Raw genomic sequence first — 24294 nt, 5'->3', positions numbered from 1 at the left:
ACCAAAACTCACATCCTAGAACTCTGTGCTCAATCAGAGAAGCCATCTGGGTGCTTCTGCCAGGACCTGTTGGTCCTAAGGTAGATAAACCTCAGACAAGTACCAGACATCTGCAGTAAGATCAAGAGAACATCCAGTATTACTGATAATTTTGAAATAATGGGGACAGGTTAACCTCAACGTTTTCCTGAACACTTAGAGATGACTTAAATACAATCTGGACCGATGCCACCCTGAGGTGGTACAATATGAGTTACATTCTTCCACCTAAAAATTATAACCTGTAAAGCAGATTTCAAACTCTGCCCGCCATTCCCAATCCTCTGCCATCTCCACTGGCTCCATACAGCTGAGTGTTCTCATATCTCCTCCAAGGTAATGTAAATGAGATTCTCTGTCCTTCCCCCTCCTGCCTTCTTTCCCTCACCCTCCTATACTGATCCTCATGCCCTTCATCTACCTCTGCATCATTATGTCCTGCTGGTCTCTGTTGCTCCCTGTACTTTCTGTGTCTTACGAAAGTGTGATTTCGGGGAGAACTGCACAAGCGTAATGGAGGATTTGTCTGTTTGTTCCCTTTACAGCAGTATCAACAAAGCTTAGCTAGGAGTAAACCCCTATTTCTCTGCAAGATGGTGGAGTACAGTCTTTCTACTTACATCGCACACTTTTTGGACAGCCATCTTGTCTTCTTGCTGCTTGAGTTTCTCTCAGGCGAAGAGATATATAATGAAAAGGAATTGCTTCAAGAAAAATTGGACCTTCTTAGTGACACAAACATGGTGGATTTTACAGTGGATGTATATAGAAATCTTTATTCTGATGACATTCCTCATGCTTTAAGTGAGAAAAGAACTACTGTTATTGCACAACTAAAAAAGCAACAGACAGAAACTGAATCAATGGTCAAAGTGTTTGAAGATCCAGAAACAACAAGGCAAAGGCAATCTTCCAGGGGATGGTCAGATGCTATTTGACCACCTAGCTGACAAACATGGTTTTAAACAAGTATATTTAGACACACTCCATAGATATGCAAAATTCCAATATGAATGTGGCAACTGTTCAGGAGCAGCACAGTATTTTGATTTTTTTTAGAGGGTTGGTCCCCTCAACTGATAGAAATACTTTGAGTTCACTGCGGGAGAAACAAGCATCTGAAATGTTAAGGCAGAATTGGGATGCAGCCATGGAACACCTTACAAGATTGAAAGAGACCCTAGATAATAATTTTGTCAGTTCTCCACTCCAGTGTCTTCAGCAGAGAACATGGTTGATTCATTGGTCTCGATTTGTATTCGTCAATAGCATAAAAGGTCAAGACAATATTATTGAGCTCTTTCTTTACCAGCATTAGTATCTTCATGCAATTCAAACGACATGTCCACATATTCTCTGCTATTTGACTTCTGCAGTTATAACAAGCAAATATGTTGGAAAATGAAGACAGATACTAAAAGACTTTTATTCAGCAGGAGTCTCACACACACAAAGATCCTATAACAGAGTTTGTTGAATGTTTGCACATTAACTTTGACTTTGATGGTGCCAGAAAAAGTTAAGAGAATGTGAAGAGGTTTTTGAAAGTGACTTTTTTCTTTGGCTTGCCTTGAGGATTTCACTGAAAATGCTTGACTCTTCATATCTGATACTTTCTGTTGCATTCTTCAATGTATCACCATTGTATTGTATTTTTTTGTATTGTATTGTATTGTATCATATCATATCACATCATATCATACTGTATTGTATCAACGACGTATCAGCATGTTGGCAGATAAGTTGAGCATGACTCCCGAAGAAGCTAAAAGATGAATTGTCAATTTGATTAGAAATGCTAGGCTTCATGATAACATTGATTTCAAATTTGGCCATGTGGTTATGGGTAACAATGCAGTCTCACCCTATCAGCAAGTAATTGAGAAGACTAAAAAACCTTATTTTTGAAGTCAGATGCTGGCCATGAATATTGAAAACAAAAATTTTTATCAGAATGGTAGGTCAGACACTCCTAATTGGGCTACTCAAGACTCTGGTTTCTATTAAAATCCTTTAGAAGAAGAATATATTGAAAAATTTGTTTAAATAAACATATTATACAAAATATTTAGTTGTAGAGAAAATCTGTAATATTGTGAACTGGAATAAAATTGGATATGTATGATTTCAGCTTCATTTTGGAATAATTTCTCATTCTCACTGCCATCATGGTCCTTCTGGGGCATCTAAGTGGCTCAGTGGATAGAGTGCCAGGTTTGGAGTCAAAAATACTTCAGTTCAACTGTGACTTCAGGCACTTACCAGCTGTGTGTCCCTGGTCAAGTCCCTTAACCCTATTTTCCTAAGTATATCATCTGTAAAATGAGCTGGAGAAGGAAATCGCAAATCACTCAAGTATCTGCCAAGAAGATCCTAAATTGGGTCAAAAGAGAAGGACGTGACTAAAGAACCTCACCCAAAGTAGTGGACATGTCTTCTCTATTTCATAATTCCAGAAATTAACTAACAATTCAGAGGCAAGGAGTGGGAGGTGGGTAGAGATCCAGATGGGGAGAAAGGTAAGGATGCAGTTGGGGACATTTATTATAGGGACCAAACTAAATTCAGGAATTGTCTCAGGGAAATTTTCTTTGGAATTGTAGGTGCATTTCTGACTTCACAGAAGGACAATGCCCAGCCCAGTCATGCTTTTCATCCTCTTCAGAATTTGGCTACTGCTTCTCCATGCACTACAAGTACCCAGTACCTTCATCTTCCCTCACTCTCTTTTCTGATTTTTTTATGATTATCTTCTTTCATTAGAGTACTGGAAAGTGAGCTTTTTGAAGATGAGGATTCTCTTTCTATTTTCATTCTTCTTTTATTTTCTTCTTCCTTCATTTCTTTCATTTTTTTCTTTTTTCTTCCTTCTTTCTTTTTTAATTGTACCTTTCCTTCCCTCTTTTCCCCTTCATTCCTTTTTCTTTCCTCTCTTTTTCCTTCCTACCATCCTTTCTTCTTTCTTTCATTCCTTCCTTCTTTCTTACTTTCCTTTCTTTCTTGTCTTTCTTCCTTCTTTCTTATTTCCTTTCCTTACTCTCCATCCTTCTTTCTTTTATCCCTTCCTTATTTCCTTTCTCCTTTCATTCCTTCCTTACTTTTTTCATTCTCTCTTTCTTTTCCTCTTTCTTTCTTGCCTTCCTTTCTTCTTTCCTTCCTTCATTCCTCCCTCCCTACCTCTTTCCTCCCTTTCTCCCTCCCTTTCTTCCTTTTTTCCTTCTTTCTTTCTTTCTTTCTTTCTTTCTTTCTTTCTTTCTTTCTTCCTTTCTTTCTTTCTTTCTTTCTTTCTTTCTCTCCCTCTCTTTCTTCTACTCTCTCTTTCTTTCTCTATCTCTTTCTTTCTCTCTCTTTCTTTCTTTCTTCTTTTTATACTGCCATCACTTAACACAGTGCCTGGCATACAATACATACTTGATCAGTGCTTCTTAACTTGACTTGACTTGGAGGGGGTAAGACTACATACCCATTCCTGCAAAGTTCATGTCACAAAGTAGCCCTGTAACTAGGGTTCAGCATCCCTGAGGTTTCTCTACCCAAGCCACACCTTCTTGAATTGTCAGCCCTGTAAATGTTAGATTTGTCTATTAGACCATAATCCCCTAGAGGGAAAAGATTTTCTCTCTTCTCTTCCTCCCTCTTGTTCCTAATTTTCTCTTCCTCTTTCCCAGGGTTCTTTGCATCCACATGGTTCAGTGAGCAGCTCTGAGTCTGCCTCCCAGGACATAGCTCTGGTCTCCTGGGATCCCTCCATCCTACCATGGACTTGCTGTTGCTGCTGCTGTTTCTGTCCCAGCTCTAGGAGGGTGAGCGAAGCTTGGGATCACTGGTTGACTCTGTCTGTCTGTCTGTCTCCCATTCCTGTTCTAGGGAACAGGGGAGCAGTCAGTAAATGGTGAGTGACTGAAAATAAGTGACAAAGTGGGGCTGATAACAAGGAAAATCCTTTGGAGAAGTTGGGATGGGGTGGAACGTGGAAGTGAAGACTTTGGCCTTGACATGGGAAGGTCACTTCTTCATCCAAGACCAGAGTGAAGAAGGATAGAGTAGAGGAGACTTCTGGGTGATGGGAGAAGAGGAGGAATAAACAAGAGAAGTTCTTGGGGAAAGGGCTCAATTGTTCAGTGAAGTGTGAGGCCGGATCATCAGCTAAACGGGGAGTGGGATGAGTACCATGGGAGCCTTCAGAAAGATGAAAGCTTTTGGAACAGTCAGTGTGGAGAGAGAAAGAATGAATTGATTCCAGTTACTGCCCACAATGAGGCCTAGTGGAGACTGTATTTGAATATAAGTTTGCTGCTGAGCAAGTCAGAAGTTTTCTTTCCTTCTGTTCAGAGCTTGCATTGGAGCAATGGTGGCAGGTGGTGGGTGTAATGCAGTACTGTGACTTCCCAAGCAATGATCAGAAATAGATCACAAAGGTGCCAATGGCTCAAGTTCTAAGATGAATATACACCTGAAATAATCAATTCATCATTGTGAAGAAAGGAAGAGAGTTCTGTCAGTGTGTGGGGTAATTCAGACCAGGCAAAACTAAGAAGCAGAATGATTAGAAATCAGGGTAAGAAAGAGGAACAAGGTGAGAGACCACAGGAGGAGAAAGGATAAAAGACTATCTTCTGATAAAAGAATTTTGCGATTGATGAACATAGAAGTGGAGCAGTTATGATCATGGCCAGATCAAAATAATGCCCATCTTTGGGTGCAGTTTATCTACCGTGAAAGAAGAGATCACAGACATTGACTAGACTGACTAACCTGGAACATCTGGGGTTTAAGGGAGCATCAGTATGTACGTAGACATCCCCAAATCGGTGGGCAGAAACTCCAGGGGAGAGACTGTGAGCCAGGCCCTAAAGCCACTGAGGAAGCAGGGAGAAGATCTTGGGTTGGTACATAAGGGCTACATAGATAAATGTGAATGGCCACCACTTCAGAGGAGGAGAGGTTGGCCACTGATTATGGTACAATCAGAGTCCAGCAACAGCAAAGAGGAGCATGAATTCCAGCTAACCCCATCCCCCACAACCAGTGAGCACAAGTGCACCTGAAACCAGCATTGAACAGAATGGCCAGGGACACAGTGACCCGGAGGGAGTTGGGTCTCATTGAGGATGAAAAGTGGAAGGAAGAGAAAGAGCCACCTTTAAGATGAAAGCAGATTTGTTACTTATAGGGAAGGCATTCCAGAAAGCCCAGTAGAACCAGCAGGTGGAGACAGAGCAGGATGCTGTGGGAAGATAAAAGCAGAACTGTGGGTAAGGGGAGGGAGAGAGTGGGCAGCTGGGGATGGACAACACAGTTGGTATCTCAGGAGTGGAGATTTAGCATCATTGACCTGGGCAGATAATGAGGGGGTGGAAATTAGGGAATCCTTGAAGAATGAGTCGAGGTAGAGCATCAGCATTTAGAGAGAGGTATGGAAAAGGAGGCAGATGATTAGCCTGGTAAAGGTCTTCCTAGGAGGTCTGACCTCATGGCATCTGATAGCAGAGTGTCCTGTGAGGTCCAGGATGGCTATTTCACAACATACAGAATCAGGAGGAGGTATGTATTGCCCAGGAGATCCCAGTGAAGAGGCAGAAGGAAGAAGGGGAAGGTGGACCTGACCCCAATGTCTGACTCTGACTTCACTGTCCCCAGGATCTGAGCTCCTCTCACATTAGGGGTCAAGAGGGAGCGGGTAACAGGGTAATGTTATGGGGACAGGAAAGGTACAGTGAGATATGGTGTGGGGGTGTGGAGGGGGAATGAAAAGATCATGGAGTCAGATGGGGGACTCCAGCCAGTTGCTGTTTCCTCAGGCTTCAGCTCCTCTGGGGAAGTTAGATCACAGAGAAGGACTAAGGAAGGAGGAAGTGTTGTGGACTCCCCTCATCCCCCACCCCCATCACCTGGATCATGTTCCTTTTCCTGTAAACCTGACTTCCCATCATCAGGACAGAAATTCACAGCAGGGTTCAGTACAAAGGAAGTGTTGAGGGGAGCAGGTTCAATCACTGAGAATTCTCCAGGCCTTTCTTCCCCACCTTTTCTATTGCCCTTTTTCATACTTCACAAGTTCCTTCCTGCCAGGGACTTATGTTATCAAGACTGAGCTGAACTTGGAAAGTGTTGTGGTTTCACATCAGCCCTGGATCTCATCATGGACATGCTGTTTCTGCTCCTGCCCTGGTTCTGGGGAGGTAAGTGGGGTCACAGCCAGAGGTGAGGGTGCCTGGAGGAGAGGAGAAGGGTTTGTGCAGGGGATGGCAATTAGCCATAGAAGAGCTGGAAGGGAGGATGAAAGACATGGTAGGATCCTGCCTTGAGTCTCTGCCATGGGCAGCTTGCATCCACGGAGTGCTTCAGTGCATGGTAAAAAAAAAATAGTCATGGGGCAGGCGGCATGCAAGAGAGAAGTCCATTTATTAATCTGAGGGTGAGAGTTTATATGGATTTTCTACAGGCAAGCAAAGTTATTCCCATGAAAACATTCAAGCAAGCAAGGTTATTCTCATGAGAACATTTTTAATTTACTTCTAATACTTTCTAAGCTAGTTCCTCTGGCGAGACAGTCTCGGGGTACACAGGCAGGGTCAGGATGTTCTCATCCTTGCATATCAGGAGTATAAGTCTTAAGTAAAACATGGACAGTACATCACATTCCAGACTCCATCAGTACTGGCCCCCTATAAGTCTCTCCTTTTCTCTCTCTGTCTCTGTTTCTGTATCTCTGTTTTTCTGTCTCTCTCCTCCCTCCATCCCTCCTCCCTCCAGCTATCTCTCTGTTTCTCTCTCTCTCTTTCTCTCTCTCTCTCTCCCCATAGGGGCAGCCCAGGACTGGAAGACTCCAAACTGGAAAGGGCCTGGAGGAGGCTGACCTTGGACCTTGTAGCACAGGGTAGCAGGGACACCAGAGGGAGAGCCCAGGGGGAGTGTCCCAGTTCTCCCCACCCAACCTCAACTGTGAGTCTGATCAGTGGGAGCTGCAAGAACTTTTCACCAGGCTGTGCAGGAGCTTATCCTGAGTTGACACTAAGCTCCTTGAGGGCAGGGACCTCTCACTTGTCTCTGTATCAGCAGTGCCCTCACTGAGCTGCCACAGAGAAGGCTGCTCAGGAGTCATTGCATGGTCTGTAGTTGAAACCTTGGAGAACAAGCCCTGCATATATAAGCTGATGACTGTTTCTACTGAGATTGAATCCCAATGAGATAAAAGACAAGACCCAAAGGTCCTAGAGTTACTAGAACATCCATAACAAAATACATGGCCATCCACATGCATAAGTAAAAGGTCAGGGGGGACCCAAAGGTGTAGGGAAGCTGAATGAATTATGTGGGACAAAAACACTGGAAAATGGCACTCCTGACATGACTTGCACTTGACTTTGTTTTTGAGTGAGGGAGGGCTGTGCAGGTCACCAGCCTCACTTCTCCTCCAGAGCCATCTGAATCCAGTGACCAGATATTCATCAGGATGACTGGAGATGGCCCAGGATGAGGCAATCAGGGAAAAGTGACTTGAGTAAGGACACAGTCAGTGAGTGGCAACTACCTGATGTGAGATGTGAACTCAGGTCCTCCTGACTCCTGCACTGGTGTGCTATCTACTGCACTGCCTAGTTTCCCTGCTGTGGTTATAGGAATATGGAGAAGCACCTGAAGATCAGTGTGAACTGATGCATCATGGGAAAGGTGAATCCAGGAAGACACTGAGGGTCAAGACCACGGGAATCCACATAAAAAGAATTGTAAGGCAAACAAGAGTCACCAAGCATTTATTAAGTGTTTATTGTGTGCCAAGCATTGTGAAAAGCACTGAGGATAACAAGATAGACAAAACCAGGCCAAATTCATCAGGAAGTGCATAGCCAGGTACTTAGAAGAGACAGCAAGAGCAGAAAAAATAAATGGAAAGGGGAAGTGGGAAGTTACATTATTGCTGAGACTTGATTCAAGCCAGGAAAAAGGAAAGGAGGAGTGTAAGGCTTCCAGGCACAGGACACAGCCAGAGCAAAGGCATGGAGATGAGAGATGGAATGCCATGCCTAAGAAACAGGCAGTTGGCTACTACACCTGGGTGGGAGAGACCTTAGAGGAGAGTGAAGGTATAATCATCATCACCAGCCTTTGTGCCGTGGTTCAAGGTCTTCACAACACTTGGTGAATATCACATTTGATCCTCACAACAAGGCTGAGAGAGAGCTGTTGTAACTGTACTCATTTTACACATGGGAAAGCTGAGGCTCAGACAGAAAAAGACTGACAAGAAATGCCTGAGGCAGGATTTCAGCTCAGGTCTTCCTGATCCCAGGTGCCCTTTCACAGGACAGGGTCAGCAATGTTTAATGGTCAGCACCAGCTTTGGGCCAGGAACTGGTCACTGCCCCCCATCAACCACATAGGCAAGGTGGTCCATACAAGATCCACAGCCCCAGCCTGGGCAGCAGATCTGTCTTCCCCCAGCATCTGAGTCCTGACTGCCCCTGCAACTGGTCCAGGACAAGAGGCCCCTCCCCACTGAGCTCAGCTAAGGAGGCCAGAAACCCATCGTGGGGAGAGGAAAGGAGTTTCTCTTCTGAGTATGGTACTCCCCTTCTTTTCACACCAGGGTTTCCTGTTTTCTCTTCCTCTTTTCTATGAGCCTGATACAGATGGCCACAGGGAGCCATCGTGTTCAGGGAGTGATACAGAGCCGCAGCAGAGCCTGCCTGTTTTCAGTCTCATCCATGCTGCTGCTGCTGCTTCTACCCCTGCTCTGGGAGGGTGAGTAGGGCTGGGGCAGAGGGAGGCTGGTTTGAGGGGTGTGAAGAGTTGGCGATGCTGACCAGGCCTCTGTCTGCCCTCAGGGTCCCTGTCCCAAAGACTAAATATACAAGCGTTGGTGACTGTGCAGGAGGGGATGTGTGCCCACATCCTCTGCACCATTGAAGACTACAGCAAGTCATCCTATGGCCACAGCAGAGTTTATGGCTACTGGTACAAAAAAGAAGATTTTTATGAGAGTCTTATGGCCACTAATGACCCGAATTGGACAGTGGAGGAGAAAGACCTGGGGAGATTCTGTCTCCTTGGGGATCCCAGGATGAACAATTGCTCTCTGAGCATCACAGATGCCCAGTCTTCAGACAAGGGGGAGTACTACTTCTATCTGACAAAAGGAAATTATACACAAAGTTATGAAAAGCATCCACTTTATGTGAATGTGACAGGTAGGATGCTCCTATCCTGGGAGGCTCTTAGTGGATGAAGCAGGGAGGTCTAGGGAATGGGTTGGCCTTGGAAACCATGATCCTGCCTGTGGAAAGGGTAAGACAATGTGGAGGACACATAGAGAAGCCACTCAGGAAGCAGAGCAGATTCAGGGAAGGGTTTAAAGACCCCACCTAAAGCTCCAGAGCTGTAGAGGGAAGGCAACTTGGTAGAGTCTACTTTGTGAGGAATCAGGACAGCAGACAAGGCTTAGAGGGGCCATGGTTGTGTTGGAAAGAACTCTGGAGCTTCTGCCAAAGGAATGAGATTCAACTCCGAGGCCTCTGACTGACTCTCTTAGGAGCCCTTTGCACTCCTATTTCACCTCCCTCTCCGGATTTCAGTTTCCCCTTATGTATAATAGTGTTATTCTCTATTGCCTTTAATATACCTTCATCTTGACCTATAATCTATGAGTGACTAAGGGGCTGAGGATGACAGGAGATGCCCCTAGGAGACTGTTAAGGATAAGGGGCCTGAATGAGAACCTGCTATGAGGTGAACACAGTGGGAACCTGAGGGGTGGGGTAGGTAGCAGCCTTTGTAAGGACATTAAAGGCCTAATTCCCATCCCTAGACCATATCTTACTGTCTCTCTCCAGGCTCTCCAAATGTGATCCAGAAACCAGACATCTCTATTCCAGAGGTGTTAGAGACGGGAAACCCAGTGACTCTGAACTGTACATTTTCTTGGGCCTGTGGGGGAAACAGACCCTTCAAATTCTCTTGGATTGGAGCTGCCCTCTCCTCCAAGTCACAAAGCTCTGGGCCATCCCACTCCTCACAGGTCTCCCTCATCCCTGGACCCCAGCATCATGGCACCAACCTCACCTGTCAGGTGACACTTCCTGGAGGCCGTTTGAGTACAAAGAGAACTGTCCAACTCAATGTGTCCTGTGAGTGCTGGGGCAGGAGGCCTGCATCTTGCAAGAGAGGGGCTGAGGGAAGAGTGCATTGAGGTACCAGACTCCAGGCCAAGCCCTGGGAAATCAGATGCCTTTTTCCCTTAGCCAGGGCAGAGAATTGCCTCCCAACACAAGTAAAGATTGGGATTTCCAATTTTTATTCATTTATTCATTCATTTCCTCATGGAGGGAGGAAGGCAAGGCAATTGGGATTAAGTGATTTGTCCAAGGTCACACAGCTATTAAATGGGTCAAGTGTCAGAGGTCACATTTGAACTCAGGTCCTCCTGACACCAGGTCCAGTGTTCTACTCACTACACCTCCTAGCTGGGCCAGGGATTTCCTATTTTCTCTGTCTCCAGCCTCCATGGTTTCATGTGCCAATGTTAGTCTGTGATTCTGGAATTTAATCTTTTCCCTGCCTGATGCTGGGCTGGGCAGAGAGCCCCACCCCCAGCCAGCCTGGTGCTTCTGTTGCAGATGCTGTGCAGAATATGACCATCACCATGGCCCAGGACAACAGAACAACAGGTATGAGCAGAGTGCCTGGGGGAGGGCAGGGAGGGGACCTGGGGGCTTCAGCTTCTACTCTGAGGGTGGGTGTGCATATCAGGGAGAGGAGGGAGACAGGAGAAACAGATTCTCTCACTCTGCAGGCCTAGGTTCCCTTTTCCTGGGCTGCCTCTCCTCCTCCTGGAATTTCATCAGTTCCCACTTACTTATGACTTTAAGGATTAGAAACCATTTTACTCCCAACATTCCCAGGAGAAAAAGAGTGGAAAAGTTCTTGTCCTCACTTTGCAGAGGAGAACTGAGGCTCAGAGCTGTGAGGAGGGCCTGAACTAGTACACACAGGTCCCAGCACCATAGAGATGTGAACTCTAAATGTAGAGACTGAATGTAGTGACTTCTCCACTGAACCAGGCTTGGACTGACAAGGATAAAGTCCACATTGTGGTCCAGTTCCCAGGGCAGTACTCTGTCTATCTGGATCCATCCTTGTTTCCCTGTTGGGGAAGTTGACCTGGATCTCTACAGTCCAGACCAAGGGAGGAGGTTTTGTTACCTAGGGCATTGATGTAGGTTTCAGCCCTGATCTGAGGATTTGAGGGGCTTGTGCAGGAGGAGGCCATAGGGGATGGACCAAGGAGGTGTTGTCATTGGAGGTCAGGAGTCTGGTCAACCAGGTAGAGCTTGAGCATTCAGTCAGGGCAGGTGCATTGTGGGCCTGGAGGCCCCAGGGCAGCTGGGTTTGGGAAAGTGGATCCTAGTGGGGATTACAGTAGCCTCCTGGGATATTAAATTCCCAGGCTTAATGTGCAGACATTTCAGTCTCCTGAGACCTTGTTTGTTGTGTCTGTGATTCACAGTAACTTTTCCTTTATCAGTACAGTGATAGAGACAGAGAGAGAGACAGAGAGAGAGAGAGACAGAGAGACAGAGAGACAGAGAGAGACAGAGAGATAGAGAGAGGAAGTAAGAAAAGAAAGACAGGACACAAGTAAGAGATGAAGAAAGTGAAAGTTAAAGAAAGTAATATAGAAAAGAAGGAGGGAAGAGGGATGGAAGAAGTAAAAACAGAAATACAGTAGGAAGGAAAAAAGAAAAAAGTCAGACAGAAATAAGGAAGAAAATGGAGAGAAGGGAAAAGGGAAGAAGGGGACAAAGGAAGAAAGGAGAAAAAAGGGCAAGAAGAAAGAAAAAAGGCACAAAGGCAAGATTTAAGAGAGATAAAGGAAGAATAAAAGAAGGAAGAAAAAGGGAGATGAAAGGAAAGTAGAAAAGAATGAAGGAAAGAAGGAAGGAAGGAAAGCAAGACAAACAAAACCCAACCTGAGGCAAAGGCAGGAACACGACCCAGGCTGAGTGTGCCTTGGCAGCAGCAGAGGCAAGGGAGGCCTCCATGGTCTGGGAGCAGCCAGGGAAGATGCAGTGTAGGGAGAAGGGGCAGGAAGCCAGGCTGGGCTGGGGCTGGGGTTCCCCTTCCTGCCTGGGGTCCTGTCCTCTTCCACTTGCACCTTCCTCGTGGGATCTTGGGGGAGTCACACCAGCTTTCTAGCTGCCATATGCCTTCTGGGTACCTTGAAAGTGGGAAACAGGGGGTGTCTGAGGTCCCTCCAGGTTATCAGTCCTGAGACCTCCTGATCTTTTTCAGTTGTTGTCTCAGGAAACAGCCCAGCTCTTGTGGTGCAGGAGGGAAGGTCCCTTCACCTGCTCTGTGCTGCCAACAGCAATCCCCCTGCTACGCTGAACTGGATCCTGGGGAACCAAATGCTGGCCTCTTCCCAACCCTCAGAGGATGGAGTCCTGCACCTGGATCTGCCCCACCTGGGCCCAGCAGATGGAGGCAATTACACCTGCCTGGCTCAGCATCCTCTGGGCTCCAAGCAGGCCTCCCTGAGGGTCTCTGTGCAGTGTGAGTGTGAGGGGGCTGGGCACCATGGGGTGCTTGGATCCTGGTGGGGAAAGGAGAATGTCATCCAGTAAGAGAGGGCATCTCCTGTGTCTTCCCACAGATTCTCCAAGGATTATCAACCCATCCTGCTTCTGGCTCAAGGAGGGCTTGATCTGTACCTGTTCTGTCCAAGCAGAGCCAGCCCCCTTCTTGCTTTGGTGGGTAGGGGGGAAGCCTGTGGAGGACAACAGTAGCAGTGACACCTTCCAGGTAACATCAATCAGGTCTGAGTCCTGGGCCAACAGCAGCCTGAGAGTGAAGGTGGACAGGGTCCCCAACATCACTGTCAGCTGTGAGGGGAAGAACCCCCAGGGGACCCACACCCTGCTCTTCCAGCTGGTGCCAGGTGAGGGAGAGGGGAGGGAAGGCAACTGGGGCAGAGTTTCATGAGGACAGTGGGCCCAATAAGGCCATCACTCTTGTTCACCCCAAATTCCCCTTTTGTCCAGATGGGCCCATGCCATCTCATGAGTTCCCAAAAGGTATGATCCTGGGTGTCCTCTGTGGAGCTGGTGCCACAAGTCTGCTAGCCCTCTGCCTTCTTCTGTGAGTATAGGGGCTGGGAGGAGGAGTGGTTGGGGTAGGGGTTTGTGGGGGGAGGATTCAAGAAATGATGTCCTGCTTGGGTGTCTCAGAAATCCTCAGATGCTGATGTGTCCCTAAGTTCAGGCACAGATTTCATAGGATAATAAGACTGAGAATCAGAAGAGAAATTCCAGCACCCTTCTTTCTTCAGATTGAAAAAACAAGAGATTCACAGAGGAAAAGTGAGTTGTTCAAGGTCACACGTATGACCTTATGTAGTGAAGTCATGATTTCCAATACTCCAGGCCCCTGAGTTGAGCTTCCAGAAGTAAATGGGGAAGCTGGGGGTGCAGTGACTAGAGCACTGCTGCAAGTCCTGCCTCAGACATTTAGAAGCTGTGTGAACCTGGGCAAATCACTTAAACTGTTTGCCTCAGTTTATTCATTTGCAAATTGGGGATAGCAATAGAACCTAACTTGTAGGGCACCATATAAATGTTAGATGTAACTATATGGGATCTCTTTGTAATTGCGTGGCACACTGCCTAGCACACAGGGAGTGATACAGGAACACTATCTACTGTTATTATATTTTTAAATAGAATCACATCTGTATAGTCCTTGGCACAGTGCATGGCACATAGTAGGTACTTATTACATTCTTGATTCCTGCCTTGGTCCCTCCCCTCTTTCAGTTCCACAAGCTGAATCATGGGTTCAGTGTCACAGTTAGGGAGGGGCACACCTGAATTTGACCCCACATCATTCAATGTCCTTTCCCCAAAGTGAGATGAAGGGGAAGTACCCCGGCTTGATCATTCCTCCAAAGAGGAATTTATATTCTCGTTGGCAGGAGGAGGAAAGATTCCAGGGTAAGAGGCTAAAAATTCTACTCTTTAAAAAAAAATAAATAAATTAGGACACTTATTCTTCTCCATTTGGTGGAGCCTCTGATCTGTTTGAAAAGTTTTTTTTTTTAATTTTAGTATTTTCTCTCCCTCTGAGTGGAAGAAAAATACTAAATTCTTGTAAGAAATGTACCTAGTCCAGCAAAAGTCCAATTAAATACTGTAATGGCAATCAAATTAGGATCTTCTGCTATTTTGGTTTTGCTAAAGGTGGCTCTGATTGAAAAGATGTGATTAAAGAATTGATGGGCCTGCCTACTGAGGGAAACTTGATTAGAGAAATTGTTTTGTAGGAAGGTGCCAAATACCTTTTTGTTTCTATTGAGGCACTGGGTCAGAGGGTTATGCTGTAAAAACTGTATAAATACTCTGAGGGTGAGGTTTTACTTTGGGGCTTAGTTTCTGGAAGCAAGTCTGTGTGCCAGATGAGAATCTGGAAAGCTGCGAAGCATCCCCTCCCCCACTAGGCTTTTTGAAAACCCAGATGTTGGTGCTTCCCTCTCTGGCAAAGATATGTGGATGTTAGTGGTCAGGCAGTCTGGAAGCTCTGTCTGTTGATTTTGGATTTCTCTGAAATTTTGATTTTGATTTTCTCTGATACATGTACTTGATTCAAGTGATTGTTAACCCCTCCAAAGTTGCCTTTCCTTTTATGAATGCAGATCTAAGAGCCTGTGAGAGCATACATTGGGGTGCTTACTGTTACAAACACCCAAAGTGAAATTCTGCCATGCTTTCTCAGTTCCTTCGTCACTTTCATTACATTCTTTTCTGTCCATTGGTCTTTCTCCTTGATGGAGAAAACAGATATAAGATGAGAATCTGCCTTCCCTCTGCAGGGCAATGTCCTTTGTCTCTACCACAAACAGTGGCCCTGTGCCTTTTTCTGCCTCTCCCCTCAAGCCTTTACATCATCCTTACCTTCTCTCCCAGCTTTGTCTCCTTCTCAGCTTGAACATCGCTGATCACACCTTCCCATGGCATTGTTACACTTATAATCATTCTTTCTTATGTTACTTGGCTTGATTAAAAAGCCAAGTGGGTTGGTGAGCTCCTTCTGTATCCGTACCAGTCTTTTACTTTATTTTTTTTTATTTTTTTCTTTTTTAATTAAAATTTTTGACTTTAGTTTTGAATTCTCAACCCCCAATTAATTGAGAATGAAGAAATATAATACCCATTATAGATATGAAGTCATGCAAAACAAATTTCCAAAACAGGAAAAGCAAAAAGAAAGAAGGAAAACATGCTTCAACCTACATACAGAGTGGAGGTTGAGAACTTTTTCATCATGAAATATTTGGAATTTTTTTGGATCACTGTCTTCATCAGAATAGATAAATCTCTCATGGTAGAGCATCTTTACAATAAATGTGTGCTGTTACCATGTACAAGGGTCTGGTTCTGTTCCCTTCTCTTTGCATTAGTTCATATAAAACTTCCGATGCTTTTCCGAACTCATCTATTTTCCCATTTCTTATAGCACAAGAGTATTCCATCATAATCATGTACTACAATTTCTTCAGCTATTCCCCAATTGATGGGTATACCCTCAATTTCCAATTTTTTGCCCCCATCAAAAGATTCTTTCCTTATCAATAGATTTGGCAAGTAATCTTCTTCGTGTTCCTCTAATGTGCTTATGTTATTATCCTGTGCATCTAAATCATGTATCCATTTTGAGCTGATCTTGCTAATCGGGATGAGATTTGGTATATACCTTATTTTTGCTGGACTGCTTTCTCATTTATCCAGTGGTGTTTGTTGAGCAATGAATTCTTAGCTTGGTTTTTGAGTTTGTCTTGAGCAACTCTAGGTACTGTGGTCATTTCCTTTGGAATGCTGTGTGCCTAATCCATTAATAAACCACTCTATTTCTTATCCAGTATAAAACTGTTTTGATGATTACTGCTTTGTAGTATAGTTCTGCTTGGCCACCTTTCCTGTTGGGTTAGATGAATTTCTAAATGTGACTCGTGTGTGTGTGTGTGTGTGTGTGTGTGTGTGTGTGTGTGTGTGAAACAGAGAGAAAGAGAGAGAGAGAGAGAGAGAGAGAGAGAGAGAGAGAGAGAGAGAGAGAGAGTTAATCCTCTTTGAGTCAATTCATATGAGAGTGAGGTGCAAAGGATACCACTCCCCCTTCCACTTCCCCCTTCATTGTAAAAGCTTTTCCTTTTGTGCTTCTTTTATATGTGACAATTTTCCCCATTCTTTTCTCCCTTTCCCCTTCTCCCAGTATGTCCTTCTTTCTCCCTCTTCGATTCTTTTCTTTGACATCATCCCAACATAATAGTCTTGTTCTTCTGCCTCCTGTCTATGTGCTTGGCTCCTAATTGCCTCAACAGTGATAAAGTTCTCAGCAGTTACTGTTCTCAGTGGATCATCTTCCCACATAGGAATTTAAACAGTTTAACCATATGGGGTCCCTCATGATTTCTCTTTCATTTTTACCTTGTTACACATCTCTTGATTCCTATTTTCGAATGTCATATTTCCTATTCAGCTCTCATCTTTTCACCAGGAATGCTTGAAACTCTTCTGTCTCATTCAGTATACATTTTTATTCTATAACATTTTAATCAGTTTTGGCAGCTGGGTCATTTTTGGTAATAATCCTAGCCACTTTGCCTTCTGGAACATGATATTCCAAGCTCTCTGTTCCCTTAAACCTGTGGTCCAGTTGTGTCAGTTGGCCCTAACTGTTTGTGACCCCATTTGAGGTTTCCTTGGTGGAAATACTAGAGCAGTTCACCATTTTCTTCTCCAACTCATCTGGCAGATGAAAAAACTGAGGCAAACAGAGTTAAGTGACTTGCCTAATGTCACACAGCTAGTGAGTGTCCCAGGCTGGATTTGATCTCAGCAAGAAGAGTTTGCTGAACTTAAATCCTGGCACTCTATCCACTGTCTTACATAGCTTCTCTGTATGGCAAGGGAAGCTAAATCTCATGTGATGCTGACAGTGGTTCCACAGTATTTAGACTATTCCTTCCTGGCTGTTTACAATACTTTCTCACTGATCTCAGAGTTCTGGAATGTGGCTATAATATTCCAAGGAGTTTTCATTTGGGGATCTCTTTCAGGAGGAGGTTTACAATTTTCATTTCTTAAAGATGAGGGCAACATAGAAAACTTTTTGGCAGTGGAATCAGTAGATAGGGAGAGATTTCAGACAACAGAGAGTGCTACTGTGGTGAGTGGGATAGAGAATTGATTAAGGAGGAGTAGAAGGATTGCCTTGCTCCAGTGAAGACCCATTGGGAATCATAGTGGATAAAGCATTCAATCTGTGATGATTGGGAACTGTATTACCCCATAGGATCACAGGATGTAGAACTATAACAGAACTTAAAAACAATTTTACCTAAGCCTTTCATTTTACAGATTAGGAAACTAAGGCCTAGATGGAGGAAGGGATCTCCCCAAGACCTCAGAGGGAAATAGTGGCAAGTACAAGTCTCTTCATCCTCTGCTTCATGGTTTTTTCCTAGACCCTCCTGTGGTCCATAGGCTTGTGTAATGTGGAGTCTGGACATCACAGAACAGGAGAATGTCAAAGGGGAAGGGACCATAGAGACCCTGGAGTTTCAGTGCCTCATTTAACAAATGAAAAAGCAGGAGACCACTGAGGGAAAATGGTATGTCCAGAGTCAGGTAGAGAGTGAATGACAGGGCCCTCCTTCTCTGCATCCACATCTCAGATTCTCTCCTCTATACCAAGTCTATCTTTCTACCTCCTCAGGGTAAAGATGATCAGGAAGAAGTCAGCGGAAGCAGCAGCAGCAGAAATATCAAGGAGGGGAGCAGAGGTAGAGTATGCCAGCACCAACCTCCCAAATGTTCACCCAACTCTCTCACTCCCCAGCTCCCTCTCTGCCCCAAGGCCATCTCCTCCCACTTTCTACTCCTTCTCTCATGATGCTGGGATCTGCTTTGACTGAACTCCCCTTGGCCCTTTCTCCAGGATCACAAGAGACCATCCTGGGTGGACCTGTCCCTCCATCCCATTTCACCAGATGCAGACACAACCCCAACCCCAGCAGCTCCAAAGGATGGACTAGATGACTTACATTATGCCTGCCTCAACTTCCAAGCAGCGAAAGCTGGACAAAACCATGGATCCACTGATCCCCTCAATGAGTACTCAGAGATTAAATTCCAATGAGTTCAGTCTTCAGCCTTGGTTCTACACTGGGTGATTCACAAGTCAATTGGTTCCCTCCCTCATCATATTCCACAAACATGTATTAAACCCCTACTACAGACAGATTTGGATAAGACACATCACCTATACTTGGGGAACTTTCAGTCTAGTAAATGGACCAAACACAAATCCAGGGTAGGGTCTCCTCTCCAAACTTGACCTCCTCTTCACAAATTGGGATCCTGAGGGAGTCATCTGCCACCTTGTGCTCTAGGGGTCATTTTCATGGACCACTACATTTCAAACTCCATAGCTCCTGAGCCCCCACCAGTGCACTTCCCAATAACATTCATGTGGAATAAGAAGAACAAGAATTCCAAAACATCCATTACCAAAACCTGGGATTGACTTTTCCACAAATACTCACAGGGTATGTCTGTATGGAGGGAGAGAGTGAGCACCAACTCTTAGTGAACAATAATTGAAGTGGACATTATTTCCCCTCCCCCCCAGAGCCCTTGGGTTGAGAAATGTCTGTTGAGTTTCTAGGCAGGGTTGGGCCTAGTAGCCACTTACTGTTAGTGGCTACACTTTCTGTTATACCCCTTTGTCTAGCAGCTGCCTGGGCCCCCCTCTCTGTTGTACCTCTTTGCCTAGCAACTGCCTGGGCCCCCCTCTCTGTTGTACCCCTTTGCCTAGCAGCTGCTTGGGCCCCCCCTCTCTGTTGTGCTCCCTTGCCTAGCAGTACCTAGGAACCCCTGTCAAAACTGTTCTGGGAAAATTTGTGTTATTGGAACCGCAAGGCTGTACCAGGAGGTGCTGAGATACTTAAAAGGCACACACACCTTCGTTCAGGGCTGTCACCTCTGTGGACAGCCACCAGCTAATAAAGACACTCCCAAATTCTCAATTAACTCTTGCCTGTGCTTGTCTCGGTCTGTCCATTTCACTTGGAGGTTCCACCGAGATAGCCTTTGGCTCTGTGAGCACAGGCACCTGCCTATGATTTTTCTTCAACCGAGACAGCCTTTGGCTCTGTGGGCATGGACAACGTGCCCGTGCTTTTTCTCGATCCATTCAACTGAGACAGCCTCTGGCTCTGTGTGCACAGGCAAACTGTCTGCCCTGGACGGCCGGACTATGCTTTGACTTCGGGGGGTGGCCACCGGGATTGATGTTTCCCGGCCCCTATCTCAAAGCACAGCCATGCAAACCAGGCTCCCAGTAGCAAAATTCCTCTGATCTGGCCATTTTGAGCGCCCTGTGTAGGTGAGTACTCTTGTGGAGTAAGTGGCGAGGCTGGACGCAGCAGGAAACGCCCTTACTGGCCTCCGTGGGATGCCGCGTGAGGTCCTGTGTAGACTCTCCTGTATTTTGGGTTTCTGAGAGTCCTGGACCACTTGACTGACTCTGAGCTCTGTATCTTGTCTGGCTCTCCTTTATTTTTGGGTTTCCGAGAGTCCGGACCACTTGACTGACTCTGCATTCTGCATTTTGACTGTCTCTTGTTTTGTGTTTTTGTTTGACCCCCAGTTTAATCGGACTTTGTATCTTACTCTCCTTTCCCAGTCTCATGGGCCAAAGACATTCAGGTCCCGAGACCCCGTAGCAGTTCATGATAAAAGTGTTTTAAACAATTCCACCAAGCTGCAGCTGGTTATGGGTACACAGTCTCCAAGGAGAAATTAACTTTACTCTGTCAACAAGAGTGGCCCACCTTTGGGGTGGATTGGCCACCCGAGGGGACTTTTGATAAATCCATTGCAGGATGGGTGCAGAGAATAGTGAATGGGGATCTGGGCCATCCAGATGAGATCCCATATATCAGCATCTGGACAGATTTGATTCCCTGCCCTAACCCTAAGGTCTCTCTAAAGCCTCCCCACACACGGGCAAGAAGGCAAAAAAAAAGAAAGAAAGAAAGAAAGAAAAGACACCTCAGAGATAAGGCTGTGAAACTCCCAAGTGAAAAGGAGGAGACTAGGTGCCACTGGACTTTGTTCCAGAGTCTCCCTCACTTCCACTTGCAGTTTCACAACTTTTTCTTTCAAAAACATTCTTAAGGAGTGGACACAGATGTGAAATTTTCTTGAGTAAAAGTTAGAACCATCAAGATCTTTATTTTACTCTATAATCCAGAAATGGTGTTAGAGAAAGCAATTTGTAATCTAAATTTTGTTGAAACTAAAAGATGTTGGAAAAGTTATATTATTTAGAAAACCAGGTATTTTCACCTTTGCCTGTTAAAAAAGCTACAGCTAAAAAGCTGCTGTTTTAATGCTAAACCTAAAATTGTTAATTGATTACTATGTGTGGAAAGAAATGAATGGAGTAATAATTTATTTAGACTGGTTCTGCCCCTTCAGAACAGTGCTCCTATATGTTTGGGGTTGGCAGACATGGGATCCATGCCAATTCCTTTTGTTTTGTAAAACTGCCAAGGCCTCTTTCATGTGGACACGGTCATCAGTCCTAAGAAAATTGTTTGGCTTGTATAATTCATAAATAATGAATGTGACTTGCTCAAAAGTTGTAACAATTGGCTTTTATATCAGGACAAGTTTTAAATTTGAGAAGGAAGGATCTGAAATGAAATCTCTTATGTATGTGAGTCCTGTTAATCTTCATTGCTTATTTCAACTCCATGGGAATACAAATAACTGTATTTGGCTTTAAATTGGGATTAGTGAAATTTGCTGTTTAAGGTAAAAGCATTTGGGACCATAAATATTTTTGTTTAAGTTTGAATTTGGGTATAGTTGTCTGCATTAGATCAGTATCTGAAAGAATATGCCACAAGTTACTCAGGGGGACTGTGATCCTGCATCCTGTACTGCTATCAGGTGAAATTTGTATCTGGAGAGGAAACACCAAGGGGACAATTCTAGACTCTATGTAGGATGAGATCCTCCTGGTCATTTTCTCCACTGTGTCCTTTTATAAAGGAATCGTTCCCCCCTGACTGTTCCTGAGTCTGGCTATAATACAGATACTGCATGATTGGAAAATTTCACCCCTACCTGAATTCAAACAGAGTCAAGGATGTTCCTTAGCCAATGTGAAATTATAGTCATATCTGAAACCTGATTATTGGAACTTGCTGTTCTAAGATGTCATGGGACTATGAACTGACTGTTCTTCTGAGTCTAACTCGAGGTGTGGATAGCAAGAAAGGTGGTCTGAGCCTCTGATCCATGATGTCAGTAAGCCTGTGATGGTAAAGTTGGGAGAGCGGCTGTTCAGCCTGGGCTGAGGTAGGATTCTCCTTACTCGATTTCCCCACTGACACCTGGCAGACTTTAAGCCTGGCTGAATGCCAGCTGACAATCTGCTCCTGCCTGGAATTGATATGAAGTTAGGGAGATGTTGTTTCCCTGCAATGTCCCTACTCTTAGTGGCAATTTCCTATAGTCAAAGGTTTTGTAAGTTTAATATCAGATTTATGAAATAACAGATTGTTGGTAGAGGAACATCTGAGGTTAAGTCTAAAATTAAGCTATCAGGTTTAGGACTTTAGATCTGAGTGTAAGATGTAAATACTGGGTTCTAACATGGATTTCTTAAATATGACAATTAGCCAAAGTCCCAATTTTGATTTTGTAGAGTGATAAAGGTATAAAGCTTAAGAATGGTCATCTAAAATGGTATTAAGGTCAGCTTTGTAGGAGAGTGGACATCCGGATTTCTACCAGAAGATAAAGAATGTGCAGAGATGCTGTGTTGAAGATGACTGAAGGACCATGTAGATCAGAAAACTGCATCAGATGATGTCCCTTCCCAGATGAGATGGAACCTCTGAATGGATAATTCATTGATCTACCTTTGTATCTTAAATCTCTGTATCTGTACTTATAACATGGGATAGTCCCCTTGTAAATAAAGGGGATAGATGAAGGGAAGAATGTATAGGGGAAAGAATGTGAGGATTGTATTTAATTTTCCATAAGGCCTTTCTCCTTGGATACCTGAGTTTCAGGTATCCAGGGCTTGTGGACGGTCGGTTTCTTTCCCTCCCATTAGCAGCTACCAGATTTCTTTGTGAAAGCTCTGTGGGCTGTAGCTGAAACCTGGAAGTTACTCAAATCTCCTCATTGTTTGTTGTACTGTTGTCTTGCTTCTCCCCCTCCCCTCTTTTCTAAAGCCACATGAGCAATTAAGTGGGATTCTCTGCGTTAGGGTCTGTAAGTTGCCTCCCTCCACCAGGTTCCCTGACCTGATGGAGGGATGTCCCTTTCTCAAGAATTGTAATATCACCTATCACCCTCTGAATTGTCAAGTCCCTCATACTGGTTAAAGACCCAGCCCCTCCAATGTTGGGACCCTGTGAGGCAGGTTCAGCTCTACGTCCAGTCTCAGCAGGAAGCAATTTCAGAAGCCGAGACCTTCATCCCTTATCCCAAAATATGTTGGGGCCCGTCTGCTTTAAGGGGGACAAGGTGGGGTGCTTGAGTACGTGTACTTGGGCCCCAGAGTTCAGGCCAGGTAGAAAGGATGAATAGGACCCTGAAGGAGCATATTGCCAAGCTAAAGGTTGAAACTGGCAAGACCTGGGTGAGTCTCCTTCCTTTTGCCCTGCTTCGTGATAGGTGTACCCCCCCCCAATCCCACGGCTCTCTCTCTGGCCCCCCTTCGAAATCATATTCGGAGTAGCCCTCCGGTTGTTCCTTGAGTTGTTAATTTTGGGTGTTGGCTTCCCAACTTTTCTAATGTTGCCCTCCTTAAGTCCTTACAAGTTCTGCGCGAGGTCCAGAGTGCTCTCAAATCTTTACAACTACCCCGGGGATCCTCGCTTGAACCTCGGTGGACCGGGCTTTTTCAAGTGATCCTGTCAAATTTATCAGTGGTTAAGGTCACAGGACGAAAGGCATGGATATACCCCTTTGGACTCTGATGAGTCCCTCTTTTAAATTAGTTACATGAAAAGGGGGGAGTGAAGTGGACATTATTTCCCCTCCCCGCCAGAGCCCCTGGGTTGAGAAATGTCTGTTGAGTTTCTAGGCAGGATTGGGCCTAGTAGCCACTTACTGTTAGTGGCTACACTTTCTGTTATACCCCTTTGCCTAGCAGCTGCCTGGGCCCCCTTCTCTGTTGTACCCCTTTGCCTAGCAGCTGCTTGGGCCCCCCCTCTCTGTTGTGCTCCCTTGCCTAGCAGTACCTAGGAACCCCTGTCAAAACTGTTCTGTGAAAAATGTGTGCTATTGGAACCGCAAGGCTGTACCGGGAGGTGCTAAGATGCTTAAAAGGCACACACACCTTTGTTCAAGGCTGCCACTTTTGTGGACAGCCACCAGCTTATAAAGACGCTCCCAAATTCTCAATTAACTCTTGCCTGTGCTTGTCTCGGTCTGTTCATTTCAATAATGAGGCACATGTACAGGGAATACATGTATCCAAGCTAACTACTCTGGAACTGCAAGTTCTCAATGACTTTTTTCCTTCCTGAAATGTCCTTGCAAAGTTCGCTGCTGAGCAATGGTATGTATGCTACCCTGCTGGCTTGGTTGCTGCATTAGCCCAGTTCACTGCTAGGCTGGGTCACTCTGTTACTGGGCAGTATTAGCTCTTCACAGGGCATAGCATCTCATCTGGAAGGGTCAATCCCTTGGACTCACTTGACTAAGTGTCTTTACTGTTCCTTTACTAAGCTTGGTTGGCTCCAAGATTAGAGCTACAGTCCCCAGAATTTTCCATTCCAAACTATGCATGAAAAGATACAGGATTTAGATATTCCGAATTCACTGCCCCTGTACATCTTCCAGTCTAGCAAAGAAATAAAACGCAAGCACAAGAAATGCTAAAATATCAGAGTTCTGAGTAAGTACCAAGTAGTAAGGGCATTTATCAAGCATTTCATCTTAAGTACCAACTAAGCAGGTACTTAAGTACCTACTATGAAGACCCTTTAGTGGTGCTTGAGTATTTCCAACCTCATTTCACTCATGAGGAAACTGAGGCTCAGAAAGAAACAGGCCATTTTAGATTTAGCCAAAAAAGGGATCTTTGAGGTTACTGAGCCCAACCCGCTCATTATACGCATCAAGAAATTCAAAGAGAGATTAAAAGACTTCTTCAAGGTATTCACACAGG

At 44.9% G+C, this 24294-nt stretch overlaps 1 protein-coding gene and 1 pseudogene across 1 annotated transcript; both read left to right on the top strand.

Moving 5' to 3' along the window:
* Positions 1-632: 632 nt before the first annotated feature.
* On the top strand, positions 633-2046 carry LOC140508537 (eukaryotic translation initiation factor 3 subunit E-like; annotated as a pseudogene).
* A 3774-nt stretch (positions 2047-5820) lies between these two features.
* LOC140503618 (sialic acid-binding Ig-like lectin 13) lies at positions 5821-23529 on the top strand. Its single transcript, XM_072607755.1, has 11 exons — positions 5821-6221; positions 6796-7769; positions 8630-8784; positions 8868-9230; positions 9873-10166; positions 10656-10706; positions 12331-12591; positions 12692-12976; positions 13080-13176; positions 17806-17872; positions 18028-23529. The coding sequence occupies exons 3-11, from the start codon at positions 8658-8660 to the stop codon at positions 18226-18228; spliced, it is 1746 nt and encodes a 581-aa protein (XP_072463856.1). The 5' UTR covers positions 5821-6221; positions 6796-7769; positions 8630-8657; the 3' UTR covers positions 18229-23529.
* The last annotated feature ends 765 nt before the right edge of the window (positions 23530-24294 follow it).

This window comes from Notamacropus eugenii, chromosome 5 (assembly GCF_028372415.1).
Source record: "Notamacropus eugenii isolate mMacEug1 chromosome 5, mMacEug1.pri_v2, whole genome shotgun sequence".
Classification (NCBI taxonomy): domain Eukaryota; kingdom Metazoa; phylum Chordata; class Mammalia; order Diprotodontia; family Macropodidae; genus Notamacropus; species Notamacropus eugenii.
Note: the sequence above shows the minus strand (reverse complement) of the source record. Positions and strands in the feature narration are given on the sequence as shown.